Raw genomic sequence first — 16288 nt, 5'->3', positions numbered from 1 at the left:
TCTGATTCCTGGTATCCCCCCCACATACACACACATACAAAAAAAAAAAAAAAAAAAAAAAGGAATAAAGTAGGCATGGTGGCACAGGGCTGTAATCCCAGAAATAGAGGCTGTGGCAGGTGAACGGCAAGCTGAAGGACAACGGAGGCAACTTAGCAAAATACTGTTTCAAAATTAAAGCAGCTGAGTGAGGTTGGATAGTTCAGTGGTACAGCTTGCCTAGCATGTATAAACCCCTGGAATTCAATCCCAAAAATCAAATGTATAAAAATTAATATGCCTAAGAGTGTTATAAAGAGATTCTATTATGATTGGGAAAGAACGTACACTGGAAACAGAAAACTATCAGGCTTACAGACATTTCAAAGGTCTCCTATGTTGGGTTAGGACACAGAGGTTTTTCATGATAAAAAACTTGAGATTTCAGGCAGAGGAAAAAAGATTTCAATTTTAAAAAATCAACTATGCAGGCCAGAGAGACAGCTCAGTGGCGTAAGTGCCTGTTTGTCAAGCACAAGGTCCTGAGTTCAATCCCCGTACCAACAGGGAGAAAAAAAACCCAAAACTATGCAACAATAAGGAACATAAAAGGATCTGGACTAGAAGAAAGGAGGCCAGGAAGGACACTATTTAAATAATAAAGGCTTACAGACAATTAGCTAAGTAAAATAAGAAGCCCAGTGCTTAAGAAGTGGGCTAAGAAAGAGGTACAGATGACAATACAGGACAGATTAACTGGATGAGTAAAGAAAATGTCATCTGGGATCTCACTTGGTGACTACAGGGTGGAAAATGCTATCATTCTAAGAGCTGACAAGTATCAATTTGTCTTAATCTTGCACTTGCTTTGGGACATCCAACCAGAGATTTCACAGTGGAGACAGGGTCTTGCTATGTTGCCCAGGCTGGTCTCAAAATCATTTAAAACCTCCTGAATAACTAGTTGGTGCTTGATGGGCACCAACCCATCAAGCCCAAGTACAGATTTTTTTAAGCAGATGCATTTGATATATGGATATAGGATTTACAAGTGCATAGGGGAAGTTTGCGACAAAAATTAGAGAGTTCTGCAGTATCAGACATTAATTTTTCTTTTTGAGAAACAATCTCCTTATATAGTTGACGCTGGCCTTGAACTCATTATATAACCCAAGGTGGCCTAAAACTCACAGTGATCCTTTTGCCTCAGCTTCTCAGGTGCTGGGATTAGCGGCCTGGGCCACTCACTATACCCGGCTAATTTTTCTAAATATAATTATGTCACACAACACTAACAGCTAAAAAGGAAGCCCTAGAGGCAGGGGCAACTCCAAGATATTCTAAAACTTGAAACTGAAGAATACCACCTTAAATGAGGTAAGTAAAAATTAAATTAGTAAGGAAAGGTTCTGGCCTCCCTTCAGATCATTCACATCTTTTCCCTTAAAATGCTAATTCATCAAGGCCGGGTGGTAGCTAAGTGGTAGAGCACTTGCGTGGCAAGCATGAGCCCTAAGTTCAAATCATACCACTATTTTACAGGGAAAGGAACTCAAAAGGAGACAACATAGCTTAATTATACTAAGTTCTTCAGGCAAGCAATGTATTTTTTTAAACACTCCAAAATGCAATCTTTTTTAAATTTTTTTTTTTTTTTTTTTTTTTTTTTAACGGATTTAGTACAAGGTCTACAGGGTCTCACTACACAGATCATAGTGATCCTGTTTTCAGCCTTGCAAGCCCTGGGATTACAGGTGTGTGCCACCACACCCAACCTTAATGGCCATCTCAGTGTACCCCAGGGATGGGGCTGGCACAGCACACCAGGGATTGACCCTTGGTCGCTGCCTCTGCCTAAGCAGGTGCTTTAGTCCACTGAGCTATCTGGCTGGCCCTTCAAAATGCAATCTTACCAATTTGTTTCAAGGTACACTGAGTAGTCAGCTGTTATTATAAGGCCTTCGAGGGCTGGGGATATAGCTCAGCAGTCTAGGCACCTGCCTGACAAGCACAAGGACACAGGTTTGATCCCCAGTACCACATTCAGTGCCAGCCATGGAACCCCAGGCATGCTGTGCCAGCCACCAAAACCAGGCATGGTAGCACATGCTTGTAATCCCAGTGCTGGAGGCTGAGACAAGAGGATCACTATGAGTCTGAGCTGCGTAGTGAGACCCTGTACTAAATAAATAAAACAATTAAAATAAAAAGGCCTTCAAGTTTTTAGTAAATCTTTAAACTTGATGAAGCAGCTAAAGTTAATACTACATCTACAAAGCATGTGAGCAAGCCACTAAAAAACAAACAAGTATTTCCATAACATAGGACAATGTCTACCAATACTAAGAATATGTGACATATTAATCTCGTTATCTTTTTTTTTCCTTTGAGACAGGGTCTTACCATGTAGTTCAGACCAGCCTTAAACTCACTGTGTAGCTCAGGCTGGCTTCCAACTCACAGCAAGCCTACTGCCTCAGCCTCCCAAGTGCTGGAATTACAGGTCTGTGTCACCACATCTGGCTCTATATTAATTTAGAACTACGTTTAAAAAACAAATCTGTCAGGTTGAAGCTTACACTATCCCAAATGCTGTAAGTACTTAACCCAGAGCATTAATATTAGATGGCAGGGTATCAAAACAATCATTATAAGTCCTACAGCTGAGATCAGAAAAGTAAACCATAATTTTACAACTAAAGAAAAAGAAAAAAGAAAACCTTGGAATTAGAAATGGGTCATCTATTAGCTGAGTTCTAAATATAATAATCAAGGAATCTATCTACCTTTTTAAAAAAACATTACTTTTTTATATACGTTTAAATCTTAGCAATGGAATTACATACCCACTGGGGAAAAAAATGGGTTCCATATGCACCAAATGGAACTCAAAAGTTCCAAAAAATTTTCTGATGTCCACCAAGCACAGGAAAAGGGAAAACAAGAAATGATCAATTTGTCATTCATCTGTATTTGGGCACCTCAGAAATGTACTCAGCTATGCAACAGGAGCAGATCTCTAAGCTCCATCACAGCCTGAGTGAAATATCTGTTATATTCATCTAGCTTCTTTAGTTCTAATTCCAAGATCATATATCTAAAGATTTTTCAGATCATGTGATATATGAAAACATTGCTTGAGAAGTATAACACTTAAAAAGCAAAATTTTACAGATTCTCTTATCAAATGAGAGGGGCTTGCAGGTTAGCTCATTTGTTTAAAGCGCCTGCTTGGGCAAACTCAGTCATGCCGTACTAGACCCGCCCTTAAGGCAGCCTGGGGGAGGGGCAACCACCTTCTATCAAATGAGAGCCCAGTCGAGTAATTCAAAACCTCCTATCAGATTAGACAGGTAACTAAATAAGATTCCCACAAGTTACGATAAATCAAACACCATTATCACTATTAACAAAACACTTATTCAAGAAAGTCCAGAGGGCAATGCTTTAGCAAGATAACATACTACATCTAATGGGGCATAGTCAATATCCTCTAGAAGGATCCAGTGGCCTTTTGCAGCTGCCTGGGTTAGGGTGCCGGGCTGCCACACAAACTCTCCAGGGACATCTGTGCAGCGATACATCCCCAACAGCATCTGCAGAAAGAGAACAAGGTAATTAGTGAAACCATTCGCCCAAGATACCCAGACTACATTATCCAATTAATTCTCTTAAACTTCAATAGGAAAAGTATGTACTTAAAATTTACACAGCTTACCCGAATAGTCATGGAAAAAAGCTGTAACTACTCTTATATGCCCTTAGCAAGAACAATCTTTGCCAAAATTTTCAAGCATGTCCACACACTAATACTTGCCAGTTCTTAATTACCTTACTGTCAGTCTGATCTCCAAGCTGGACTTTAAGAAGCTGAGGAGGTTTCCTTCTACCTGTCATTGCAGCTAAATGTTCAACTAAGGAAGTTTTGCCACATCCTATTGGTCCTTCCAACAACACAGCATTCTGAGAAGCTACTGCCATAGCCAGGGTCTGAAGATTCTTGCAGACAGACTCAACCAGCACAAATGACTTAAGGGCCAACTCCTGTTCATGTGAAGAGCTATTACTAGTCTGAGGAGGCAAATCAGAAACAAAATTGTTAAAGAGTCTTTTCCTCAAAAGATGTAAGTTCTATGGCAGTGGTGTCAACCTTGTACAAATCAAAGCCAATATATTAACAAGACCAAAGCTACAATAATAACAGGTATGGGCTGGGGAGATACCTCAGTGGTCTAAACGACTGCCTGGCAGACACCAAGACCTGGGTTCAATCCTGGGTACCACATGCCGTGCCTGCCCTAGAACCCCAAGTGCACCATGCTGGTACCAAAACCGGACATGAGAAAGAAAAATAAAAAGGAAGAAGATTTTTTAATAGTAGTAACAACAAGTATGTCATCCAGAGTCAGGATCAGACTCTCCACTGAGGGAAGGCAGTATAAGAAAGCAAAGAAATTCTTAAAATAAATTTTAAAAAATGTATCTCCTAAAGCTTAAGGTATAAAAGTTAACAGACTGAGACAGGAAGGACACAAAGTTCATCTGTAACTATTAAGACTTTTGTTTTCTTTCTCTCCCCATATTCTAGGACTTTACATAACACAAAAAAGGCAGGCCGATGATGGTGGTGCACACCTGTAAGCCCAGCGCACTACTAGTCAGAGCTGCATAGTAAGACCCTATACCAAATAAATAAACAAAAAATTAAAAAAAAAAATTTATTGCCTGGCAAGCACAGGGTCCTGAGTTCAATCCCTGGTACCAAAAAAAAAAAAAAAAAAATTTTAAAGGGCCAGTGAGGTAGTTCAGCAGACTAAGCACCTGCTTAGGCAAACACAGGGACCAGGATTCAATCCCCTGCCTTGGGCATGGTGGCACACACCTATAATCCCAGGTCTGGGGAGGCTAAGATAGGAGGATCACTATAAGACCAAGCTGTGTAGAGTCTGCGCTGCGTAATGAGACCCTGTACCAAATACATTAAAAAGTAAAATAAAAATAAAAGACCCTGTTTTCAAAGGGTCTTTTTAAAGTAAAAAAGATAAGAAAAATAATTAAGGTTTACTGAAAGTAAGCATTATTATTCAATTTCTTTGTCCAATATTGCACAACTATGTATGTTAATCTGAGCAACAGATTTGACAAAATAGGTAATATAACCGTTGTTAATTTGCTATTCTTGCTTTGAAAATCTGTAACATATATTGTTACCGTGTTTCTTTGCAACTATTTGTTTTTGCTTTTGTTTACATCTTCAAAATAAATTATATATAAAACAAAATAAAATAAAGAAATCTCCCTGCGTTGTACTCCTGAGTAGCTGACACAGGCATATGTTACTCTTCATAGCTTAGAGCTTTGCTAAAGTTAAAGCCACCACACAAGCACCACTACAGCTAACGTCCTATTAAACACAAATGAAAGGAATATGAGGTAGGAGGGCCCACGGTGAAATTCTCTTAATTTCTCCTTGAACATTTCCAAAACAATAGCAATTTGGCAAACTCAATTTGACTCACAACTAATGTACAGAGTCAAACCAAGGAAAGAGTACAGTGAGTACATAAGAGGGTGAAGGGAGCACACCCCTACTTGTACCAACATACCTGCTCTCCAAGAGCTGGCAGTTGCCTGGGCAATACCACCCCACAGACAGCTGTAACCCTGGAGCAGAGGTCAGCTGAAACAAGGTATCCTCGCTGCAGCTCCTTCTCCTTGCACCAAAGAGAGGCTTCAGGATTGGCCAGAACCAAGGCCTTCTCCAAGTCCTGTAACTGGGCTTCTTCCAGTAACCTGAGGGAGAAGAGTCTTATCAATTACTGAACAGAAGACACAGCAAGACCTCCAGAAGTTTCTGGCTTACCTCAAACGGAAATGAATCAATTCATCACTACTGAAAATCTTTTTCAGAAATGATAACTTGTGTTCTTCACTCATACAGGTGACCAAAGCAAGACAATTGGCTGTGTACCTGGAGAAAAGGAATATGTAAATTAAGTTGATTTGATTTTTTTTTTTTTTTAATGTATTTGGTACAGGGTCTCACAACCCAGCTCGGACTTGGAGTGGTCCTGTTTTCAACCTCCCAGCACTGGGATTACAGGCATGTACCACCACAACCAGTAGCTGGTGCAGCACGTAATGCCATGGATCGAACCTTGGTCCCTATGCTTACTTAAGCAGGCATTTAGTCTGCTGAGCTATCTCACTGGCCCTGTAGTTTACTTTTAAAAAAGGAAACATTGGGCCAAGGAGATAGCTCAGTAGAATAAGCGCTTGCCTGGCAAGTGAAAAGGCCTGAGTTCAATCCCTGGTTCTGCGAGAGAGAGAGAGAGAGAGAGAGAGAGAGAGAGAGAGAGAGAGAGAGAGAGAACACATTGTTGCAACACACATTTACCAATAGAAAAAAAAAAACACAAATTGGGCATGATGAATTCACTCAAGAAAACATGAAAAATGTGGAGCTACACTAAAATCACCTCACTTTTTAAAAATGACACAGGATAAAAAAAGGAGCAAAACTTCAAAAACCACAAAAATAAAAACAAGAAATTTATAATTTTTTCTTTTCTCCCTTCATACACCCCTTGTACCACCCCACCCTAGAAACATAGGAGCTATGCACCAGCGGACCAAGATGTCATGGCTTCGGAGGAGAGGGACACACACACTCCAGTCCCAGAGCTCCCGGAACGTAGACTGCTCATGCTGTAGAAACTTGTAGGCAGCTTCCATTAGGTCCCGAAGCTTCATCCGCCTGCGCCCATAGCGAACAGGATTAGCATCTGAGCTCTCCAGGAAGAGTCTCTGAAAGACTGGAGAAGTAGCTCTGAAATATCTCAGGGCAAACCTGCAGAAAAAAGAGATTATTCTCAATGGTTGAAATATCCAAGCTTTCATCTGTACTCAGGGCTGCAAAGCAACAGAATTCCTAAAAACATAGAGGGGCTGGGGAGATGGCTCAGCAGAATAAGCGCCTGCTTGGCAAGCACAAGGGCCTGAGTTCAATCCCCAGTTCCACAAAAAAACCAGCCTGCACTACCTCGTGAGACCCGGTCTAAATAACAGCAACAACAAAAAAAAAAAAAAAAAAAAAAAAAAAAAGGAAAAAAATGCTGAAGCCACCTAAGCTAAAATTACAACCCATTCAAGAATCAGCCTGCAAGGTGAGTTCAAGGCCAGCTAGGTCTATAGAATGAGAGCATACCTAAAAAAGTTCAGGAACCAGGATAACAGCATGATACCTGACTCAGAGGACATAGTTACAACAACTGATTACCCACAAAAGCAGAAAATTCATCAGCGCTTACTGTTGCAAGTGTAGTCACTCCCAAGAAATATTTATTGAACTCTCACTATGAGCCACTTAAAACCAAGAAGACGTGCCTCCAATATCAGAGCACCTAAATATGGGAAATAAACTTTTGACAGAATTCAAAGGAAAAGCATACAACAACACAGCAGTAATAGCAGACTTCAGTAACTTTCAGTAATACAATTACCACACAAAAGATGAACAAGAATAAAACACCTGAGCAATACTACAGACCAATTAGACCTAAGGCGACTTATACAATACTCCCCAACAGTCCCATATACATTCTTCTCAAGTCCAAGAGAAACATTAGAGAATATGCTAGACGGTAGGATACAAGTCTTAAAGAGGTATGAAAGACTGAAATTATAGATTTTGCCTAACACAACAAAATAAAAGTTGAAATAGTAAAAAGAAAACTGAAATACCCACAAATTAATGGATATTAAGCATACACAGACAATAGGTCAAAGAATGTACCACAAGAGAAAAATACATTGTTTTTTTTAACTACTTGAGAAGTTTAGAAGTTTGCATTACTCAGCAGAGATCCAGGATTCTTCAGTTTGTAAACATCCTCATCCTGTGCCAGAGGAGGGCACAGGCACAATATGAGTTCTACTCCCCGAGCCCCAGGGTAGCTTGTTTATGAGGAGAGGCTGCAGCTGCTGCCCTTCCCTTTTGCTCTTTGCTGTTTTCTGCTGCCATGAACTGCTGCCCTCTGCTGTGTGCCACCCTGCCTTGGGGTCAGCCAAATATGGACTGAAACCTCCACAAACTGTGAGCTAAATAAATCTTTCCTTAATTTTAGGTGTTGGGTATTTTGTCCCAGCAACCAGTGAAAAGTAACTGAGACACACAATAACAAAACTTATAGATGGAACAAAAGCAGTATAAATAAGAAAGTTTATACTTATAGTTACTATGAAAGAAGATCTGAGGTTATTATCCTTTCTTTACATAACAAAGAATTAGAAAAAAAAAAGTATGTCACCATGGGCAGCCAGAGTTGTTTTAAAAAAAAATCACTGAAATTGCAAACCCTAGATTAAGAAATGAAACGGCTCAAAGAATTGAATTCAGAAATGAGCTAGGCATGGAGGCACATGCCTATAATTTTAGTATTGAGGCAAAGCAAGAGGATGCAAGTTCCTACCCAGTCCATTGATTTTAGAGACCCTGTCTCAAAAAATAAGCAAAGAGCTGGGATGTAACTCAGTGCAAAAGCAGAGGAAGGGGAAGTAAGAAAAAAGGAGGAAGAGGAGGGAAAGAAAATGGAGAAGATGAGAAGGAACAAGGAGAAGGGGGGAAGAGGGAGAAATGGGGAAGAGGAAAAAGAGGAGTAGGAAGGGATACTGGTTACTAATACCCTTAAGAAAGGGGTATTGGTTCCCAGGGGAATCAATCTTGTGATTAGAGGGCTGTAGCTCTGGGCCTTATCCCAGATCTCTGGGAAGGGAAGAATGGCTGAAGGTTAAGGTCATCAAAAATGACCAATGATTAAGTCAGAAGGCCTCCATTAAAAATCCAAAAGGAAGCCCAGCACAGTGGTGTGTACCTGTAATCCCAGCACCCAGAATGTTCGCCATGAGTTTGAAGCCAGCCTAGGTTACTTTGAGAGTTCAAGGTCAGCCTCAACTACACAGCAAGGGACAGGAAAGAAAGAAGAGGATGGGAGGAAAAGGGGGGGGGGGTGGAGAAGGTGTTATTTAGTGAGTTTGTTTGTTCTGAGATCTCCCAGGTTGGTGAACATATTAGGTCCTGGGAAGGTGGTGTTCTGGAAAGAGCACAGAAGTTCAATGCCCCTTTCTATGCATCCCTCTCATCTAACTTTTCAGGAACTGTACCCTTTTCTAATAAATCTGTAATGTGGTAAGTAAAATATTTTCCTGATTCTATGAGCCACCCTAACCAATAACAGACACCAAAGACGCTGTAATGGAGACGTACAATTTTCAGTGTGCTGTTCAAGAAGCTTGTCAGTGATAACTCACATTTAAGACTCAGGTCTGGAATAGACAAAAAAGGGGCCGGGGAGATGGCTCAGTGGAATAAGCACTTCCCTGGCAAGCGCAAGGGCCTGAGTTCAATCCCCAGTTCCTCAAAAAAAAAAAAAACATGGTTCTGGAATAGACAAAAAAAAGGTGTAGTCTTGCAGGAGTCAGCTCTTACCTTCGGGGTCTGCACTAATTCCATAGGTAGGGTCAGAAGTGAACTGAACTGCAGGATACTCAGCTGCTTTGACAAAATTAGTGGGTATAGGTGGAAAAAAACCCACATCTGGTATCAGAGGTACAATCTAACCCTCTCATACTTTAGGCTTGTGATAAATGTTAAGTGTTTTTTCTTCCTTGTTTAAAAAAAAAAAAAAAAAGTGTTATGAGTTACAGAAAGAGGCACCACTTTTGGTTTCATGAAGTTCTTGTTTTACCATTCCCATTTACTATAAAGATGATTCTCAACAGGTACTGTTTTTGGTATAAGCAAAACTTAGAAAAAGATACACAGCCGGCATGGTGGCATATGCCTGTAATCAGCACTTGTGAGGCTGAGACAGGAGGCTAGCCTGGACTACAAAGTGAGTTCAAGGCCAGTCTGATCTGCATAATGAAGCCCTGTCTCAAAAGGACAAAATAAAATGAAATAAAAAACATACAGTGTGTTACAATACCAATATGAAACTATCTACAAAGTTATAGCTGAAGGGCCAGGGAGATAGCTCAGTAGAAGAAGCGCTTGCCTGGCAAGTGCAAGGCTCTGAGTTCAATCCTCGGTTCCGCAAAAAAAAAGAAAAAAGAAAAAAAAGTTATAGCTGAAAAAAATTACAAGTTTCATCAAAGTGAAGAATAGAAAAAAAAAAAAAAAAAGAATGGAAACAAACTGCTTTTTTATTTTTGAGAGATAAAACATCAAACCCAAAAGGGCCTCTTGCATGCTAGGCAAGCACTCCACCATTGTTCTATACCCTTAACCACAGATGACTTTTACAAACAGAATCTTGAAAACTGAACAGAGAATATAGAAGCTTTAGCAAATCAGCAATGTTCTTTCCATCAAAGAGTAACAAGCAGTTCAAGGCTTTAGATGAAAAAATAGTAATGAGCATTAATAAAAAACAACAACAACAAAAAAAAAAACTCACAAGGCTGTAGGACCTTCATGGAAGGCATTGGGTTTCAAAGATATTAACCTAGAAATGAAGGCCTCAATTTGTAATAGCCAAATCTTGGCAATAGCCCGAAATGCCCATCAACTGATGAATGGATAGAGATGTGGGGTTTTTTTCATTAATGGAAATACTACTCTGCCATAAAGAAGAATAAGCTTGAGACATTTCTAGCTAAATGGATACACCCTTAGACCATAATCTTAAATGAAATAACTCAAACATACATATTGTTATCTGATATGAGAAACCAAATGTGTAAATAAGGACCAAAATCTATAGCAGATATTGAGAAAAGGGGAGAAAATGTTCAAATGAGAACAAGGAAAAGGGGAGGAGGGAAAAGGAAAGGGACAAGAGAAAAAGATAACAGCTGGGCATCGTGGTGCATCCCGGGAATCCCAGCACTTGGGAGTACTGCCCTAACTGCTAGGCCAGCCTGGGCTACTATAGTGAGTTCAAGGCCAACCTGTACTACATAGTGAAATTTGTCTCCAAAAGAAAACAAACAAACAAACAAAAAACTAGGCATAGTAGCACACAACTTAGCCACTTAGAAAGCTAAGGCAGGAGGATAACAGTGAGTTTAAGGCCAGCCTGGGCAACACAGTAAGTTCAAAGCTAGCCTGAACTAGGAAGACCCTGTCTCAAAAGGAAAAAAAAAATTTGAGACTCATGAGAAAATAAGACCTAATTACTTTATCACTCTATTAATTCCCCAACAGTCTACTTAGTATAACTCATCTCCACAGGGTAGTTCCTTGCCCTTGTAGGAAAACTCATATTATACAGTTCCCCACACCTACCCAGCATTCACTTATTTCCTCATTATGAGGACCAGACAACACATAGTCAAGAAAACCAAAGTGTACCAATGTGTGGATGAAGACCAATAAATAAAATGCTAGATACAAGGGATGTCCCTATGAGTTCCTAAAACAGTATTACTCATGTTTAGAGTGAAAATTCTTAATCTTCTAAACTTAAAACCTAAGCCTGGCAAGATAAGTGCCTGTTTAGGCTAGCACAGAGACCAGGGCTCAATCCCCAGCACCACATGCCGAGCGGGCCCTGCTTGTGGGTGCGCTGAGTCAGCCACTGAGAGCAGGCATGGTGGAGTGTGCCTATAACCCCAGCACTGGGGAGGATGAAAATAGGAGGATCACTAGGAGTCTGAGCTGCAGACCAGATACAGACATTAAAAAAAAAAAAAAAAAAACTTAAAACCTGACAAGCTAGGACTAGTGATATACCTGCAGTCTTTTCAATGGAGAAGCTGAGGTTGTCACTGCAAGTCCAAAACCAGCCTGGGTTACCTTGTGAGTTCAAGGCAGCGTGAACTCCATAGAAACAAACCAATATCAAACAAAAAAACAACAAAGCAGGCACAGTAATTCTCCTGCCTCTCGATTATTCCACACAAGTCATCTTACTGCTTCTGCCTATGTCACAGATACAGAGTCCAATTCTGACACAGTCACCAACATAACTCATTTGTTTGTTGCTGTCATGGTTTGTGTTTTTTGGGAAGGGAATCAATATAACACAGGACACATTTTATAATAGTATTTTATAATGAATCACGTAAGAATCATGTAAGAAGTGCAAGAAATCCGCCCCCACACACAACACTGTAGACTCCAGTTGAAGGCCTAGATCCTAATATCCTGCGGGAGTCCACGACAAAGTCTCACGCAGGTTCATTTCACAGATCTGTGCTGGAAAGGCCCAAAGGTCAGTGGTGGAAGCTGGAAGGTCGATGCCAGCAGGATGAAGAAGGATCTGTGCTAGTGAACTGAGCAATCTGACCTGGAGCTAGGAAGCAATGCTCAAGGCTCCAGAGCTCTCCCAAAAGTACCACAGCCATCCTCAGCAACAGTGAAGTTCTGAGCTCCTCCAGCAATGAGGATAGCCAAGTTCCCATCAGGAAAGCCAATGTGACAAGCTTCTTCATGAGGATGAAGTGCCCCATCTTCCCCTCCAGAGCCAGGAAGCGATGCTCAAGATGAGGACCAAAGCTTCTCCAAAGTTCATCAGGAAAGCCAGCATGACAAGGTCCTCCCAGCAGAACAGCCCAAGAGAACTAGCAGCTTCCCACAGCTCCAACAGCTTCTCCAAACAGCATCCCTAACAGCATTTCCGCAGTTTCTCCTGCCTTTATGCGGCTGGCAACAACCCTCAGGTGGGCTTCCCACACCCAACACCATTCTAGTGTAATTCAGCTGGGTGTAATAAGTTGCCCACCAGTTAGAAATCCATTATAGTTACCATATGGAGACCAACACAGGGCCTCACATTACCAATGAGCTACGTCCTGAGCCTACAGTTCTTCTAACCCCTTTTGGCCCATCCAAGAAAAAAAATTAAAAAGGAAAGAAGGAAGGAAGGAAGGAGAAAAGAAAGAAATGAAGAAAGCAAGCAAAAAATCGATCGATTAATCACATCCATCCAGGACAGTTGCTGTAAACCACCACTCAAATCTGCCTCATAAGCATGTCTTGCCAAATGACACTATCCTGGAGAAGCCTGGGAACATATCCTGCCATTTTTCCAGACCTGTCTTGATGGCCAAGATACAACTGCACACTGAACTGAGGATGATGAATGGATTCTGTTAAGATTACTGTAAGGGGTTAACGTGAAACTAAGGTAATGAGTTAATGTAAAACTAAATGTAAAATATTACTTTGCTCAACTTTATGACTGCTTCCTTGTAAGAACGCAAGAAGGTTCAGTGTACCATCAATAAATTATCAATAGACTGAGAGTTAGCAGAATAGGCTTACAAAATAAATCAAAGTAAAGGTCAAAATGTCTCTAACTATACAAAACCAACTAAAAAGCACTGCTATGGTAATCAAGACCACTGTATACAGGTATACCTTAAACAAGAATTAGACAATGCTAGGTTCACATTCTTTTATGTTTAAAATGCCACCAAAGGGAAAACTAAAGGGGACCACAAAGCCGGGAGGCTGCACCCAAGGTCCCAGAAAAAAACGTATGCTGAGTAATGGTCACGCTGTCCCTAAAGGTACTGTTCTATGTTAAATGACAAATTTGTTTGCCAAACACGATGTGGTTTCTACATTTAAAACCTCTATACTTCTAAGGCTCCTGCCGTTTGTCCACTCCTGCGTGAGTATAGTCGAGCCGTCCCGGGCCCAGTAATAAAAGGTTCATATTTAAATTTTAATTTGGACTCATGTCTAACTTCTATGTTGAGAGCCCGTAACAATTACATTCAATAAACAGTACTGTCGGGGGCTGGGGAGATAGCTCAGTAGAATACGCTCTTGCCTGGCAAGTGCAGGGTCCTGAGTTCAATCCCTGGTGCCGCAAAAAAAAAAAAAAAAAAGATGTTAAAAAAAAAAAAAGATGTTGTGCTTGCCAGACAGGCACTTTAAAAAACAGACTGGGCGTGGTGGCACACATTTGTAATCCCAGCTCTTGGGAGGCTATAAACAGGCGGATCACTACAAGTCTGATCTTGTATTGAGACCCTGAACACCCTGTAGACTCTTCCTAAAATATAAACAAACAAACAAACAAAAAAGTACTGTCAGTACTCCTTTCTCCCCTTTCTATACTTCCCTTTCCTCTTCTTAACTGAGAGTACTTACTTCCTAAGAGACAGAAAATTTTATCACCTCGGGGATGGGGAGATAACTCAATAGAATAAGCGCTTGCCTGGCAAGCACAAGGTCCTGAGTTCAATCCCCAGTTATGCAAAAGAAAGAGGGGGAAAAAAAAAAGACTCTAATAAAACATTTGGATTGGCTAAATAGCCCAGCGGATTAAAAGGCCTGCAAGCAGGCACAGGGGCCAGGTTTCAATACCCCAGCCTGCCAGGCTGGCCCCACTCCCGGAGTACAATGAGACAGCAATTGAGACTGGGCGTGGTGGCGCAGTCTGTAATCCCAGCTCTTGGGAGGCTATAAATAGGCAGATCACTATGAGTCTGATCCAGTAGTGAGACCCTGCACACCCTGCAGACCCTTCCCTAAAATAAAATTTAGAAAAAGAAAATGTTATCACCTTAAGGAAAAATGTGAAGAAGGAAACTGTTACTCACAGCAGGACATCAGGGTGGCTACCAATGAGCTTGCTCATGGACACACAGAGCCGTTCATGCAGGTCGTGGTTGATGTGGCCTCCGGTTTGAATGGTTTCAGCATTCCTTTCCAGCAAATCCAAAAGGAGAGGGCGCAGATGGCGGCCAAGCAACACAGTATAGTCTTTATCCAGTAGCAGCTGTGCTAAAATACTCAAGATACACTGGCGATCTTGAGGTGTCCACACCTGGAAAGGCAAAACAAAACTATGTAAACAGTATCAACAGTACCATGCCTACAATCTCTGCACACTGAAGACTGAGACAAGAGGATCAAACAGGGTCTGACATGACAGCTTAGCGGTAGAGCGTGTGATTAGTATGTGGGAGGCCCTGGACTGAATTCCCAACACGGAAATAAAATACGTACACACATTCTGGAAATGAATGAGGATATATCCATGGAAGTCTCTGCCTCTAATAAACACCTGGATGCAAAATGGCACATACTTGTGATACCAGCACTAAAGGGAGTTTCAGGAAGGACAATTACAAGTTCATATCCTGCCTGAACAAGTTATTAAGACTGCATCTGAGGTGGGGAAAAAAGTTCTGACAATGTAGCTCAGTGGGAAGACCCTAGGTCTTCCAAATAAAAAAAGATTCAAAGTAGATACCTACATTTGACATGCAAGACAAAGAACAGTATACAATTATAATGTCTGGGCTCAAAACATCCATAACATAAAAAAGGAAAATGTGTAAGAGCTCATATGCCTAGTATATGTAGTGTGGACAACTCTCTTCAGGTTAGGGTGATAAGAGGTTGAAACTATCGAAGTGGAACTTGCCCTCTGACCCAGCAAGTCTAATGCTATGAATTCAGCCTAAGCATTTTTTTTCTTTAATTTATGTATCTAGTACAGGATCTCACTAAGCTTGGACTCATAGTGATCCTCCTGTTTTCAGACTCCCCAGCATTGGGATTACAGGTGTGTACTGCCACACCTGGACTCCAGCTCAGGGCACCTGGGAATCAAGCCCTGGACCTTGTGCTTGCCTAAGTAAGTGCTTAGTCCACTGAGCTATCTCGCCCACCTTCATCTTAAGAAATTTCATGCTGAACTGTTTTAACTTTGAGAATGTATGTGAAACCCAAGGTAAATATGTGAAAATATGGTAGTTGTTTCTCTTTTTTTTTTTGGTACTAAAGATCAAACCCAGTGCCTCCTATGGGTGGGTAATCACTCTACCCTTCATCTATACCCCAATCTGTGTTTTAAAATTATCACTAATAGAAAATTAAAATTAAAAAAAATTATCATTCAAAATAAAAGTTATAGGTGCAGGGATACAGCTCAATGCTACAGTACCTGACTGGCAAGCCCAAGGTCCTGAGTTCAATTCCCAGGATCAAAACAAAAAAGTCACCTTACATCTGAACTCTTACAATCTTTTCCAAATTAGGTAGTATGTTTTCATAAAACCATATTTGTGAACAAGGTACTAAGCTGGGGAAAGATGTTACCTTACAGTAACTATTATCACTTACTTCTGCTAGTTACAAGAGGCTAATTGAAGATTCCCATAAAAAGTCACAGAAATTTAACACTTATAAGGGTACAATTCTGCATTCCCAACTGTTGAATGTCTCTATAAGCAAGTCTAAAGGTATTTTCAAAAAATATGATCTGGGGGCTGGTGAGATGGCTCAGTGGTCTAAAGCACCTACTTAGAACAAACTTAGCAAAGCACAGGGACCGCGGTTCAATCC

The 16288-nt window shown here is 40.8% G+C and overlaps 1 protein-coding gene across 5 annotated transcripts in view; it reads right to left on the bottom strand.

Annotated features, from left to right (window-relative positions):
• Positions 1-16288, bottom strand: part of Mdn1 (midasin AAA ATPase 1) — a 167174-nt gene that overhangs the window by 145480 nt on the left and 5406 nt on the right. For all 5 annotated transcript variants that reach the window (XM_023711917.1, XM_023711918.1, XM_023711919.1 and 2 more), the window contains exons 2-7: positions 14536-14762; positions 6605-6829; positions 5843-5950; positions 5586-5772; positions 3811-4050; positions 3444-3575 (exon numbers count right to left, since the gene is read on the bottom strand). In XM_023711917.1, coding sequence (XP_023567685.1) covers positions 3444-3575; positions 3811-4050; positions 5586-5772; positions 5843-5950; positions 6605-6829; positions 14536-14762 — 1119 coding nt within the window. The remainder of the gene's footprint in view (positions 1-3443; positions 3576-3810; positions 4051-5585; positions 5773-5842; positions 5951-6604; positions 6830-14535; positions 14763-16288) is intronic.

This window comes from Octodon degus, unplaced genomic scaffold (genome assembly GCF_000260255.1).
Source record: "Octodon degus isolate 3935 unplaced genomic scaffold, OctDeg1.0 scaffold00022, whole genome shotgun sequence".
NCBI classification, from domain to species: domain Eukaryota; kingdom Metazoa; phylum Chordata; class Mammalia; order Rodentia; family Octodontidae; genus Octodon; species Octodon degus.
Note: the sequence above shows the minus strand (reverse complement) of the source record. Positions and strands in the feature narration are given on the sequence as shown.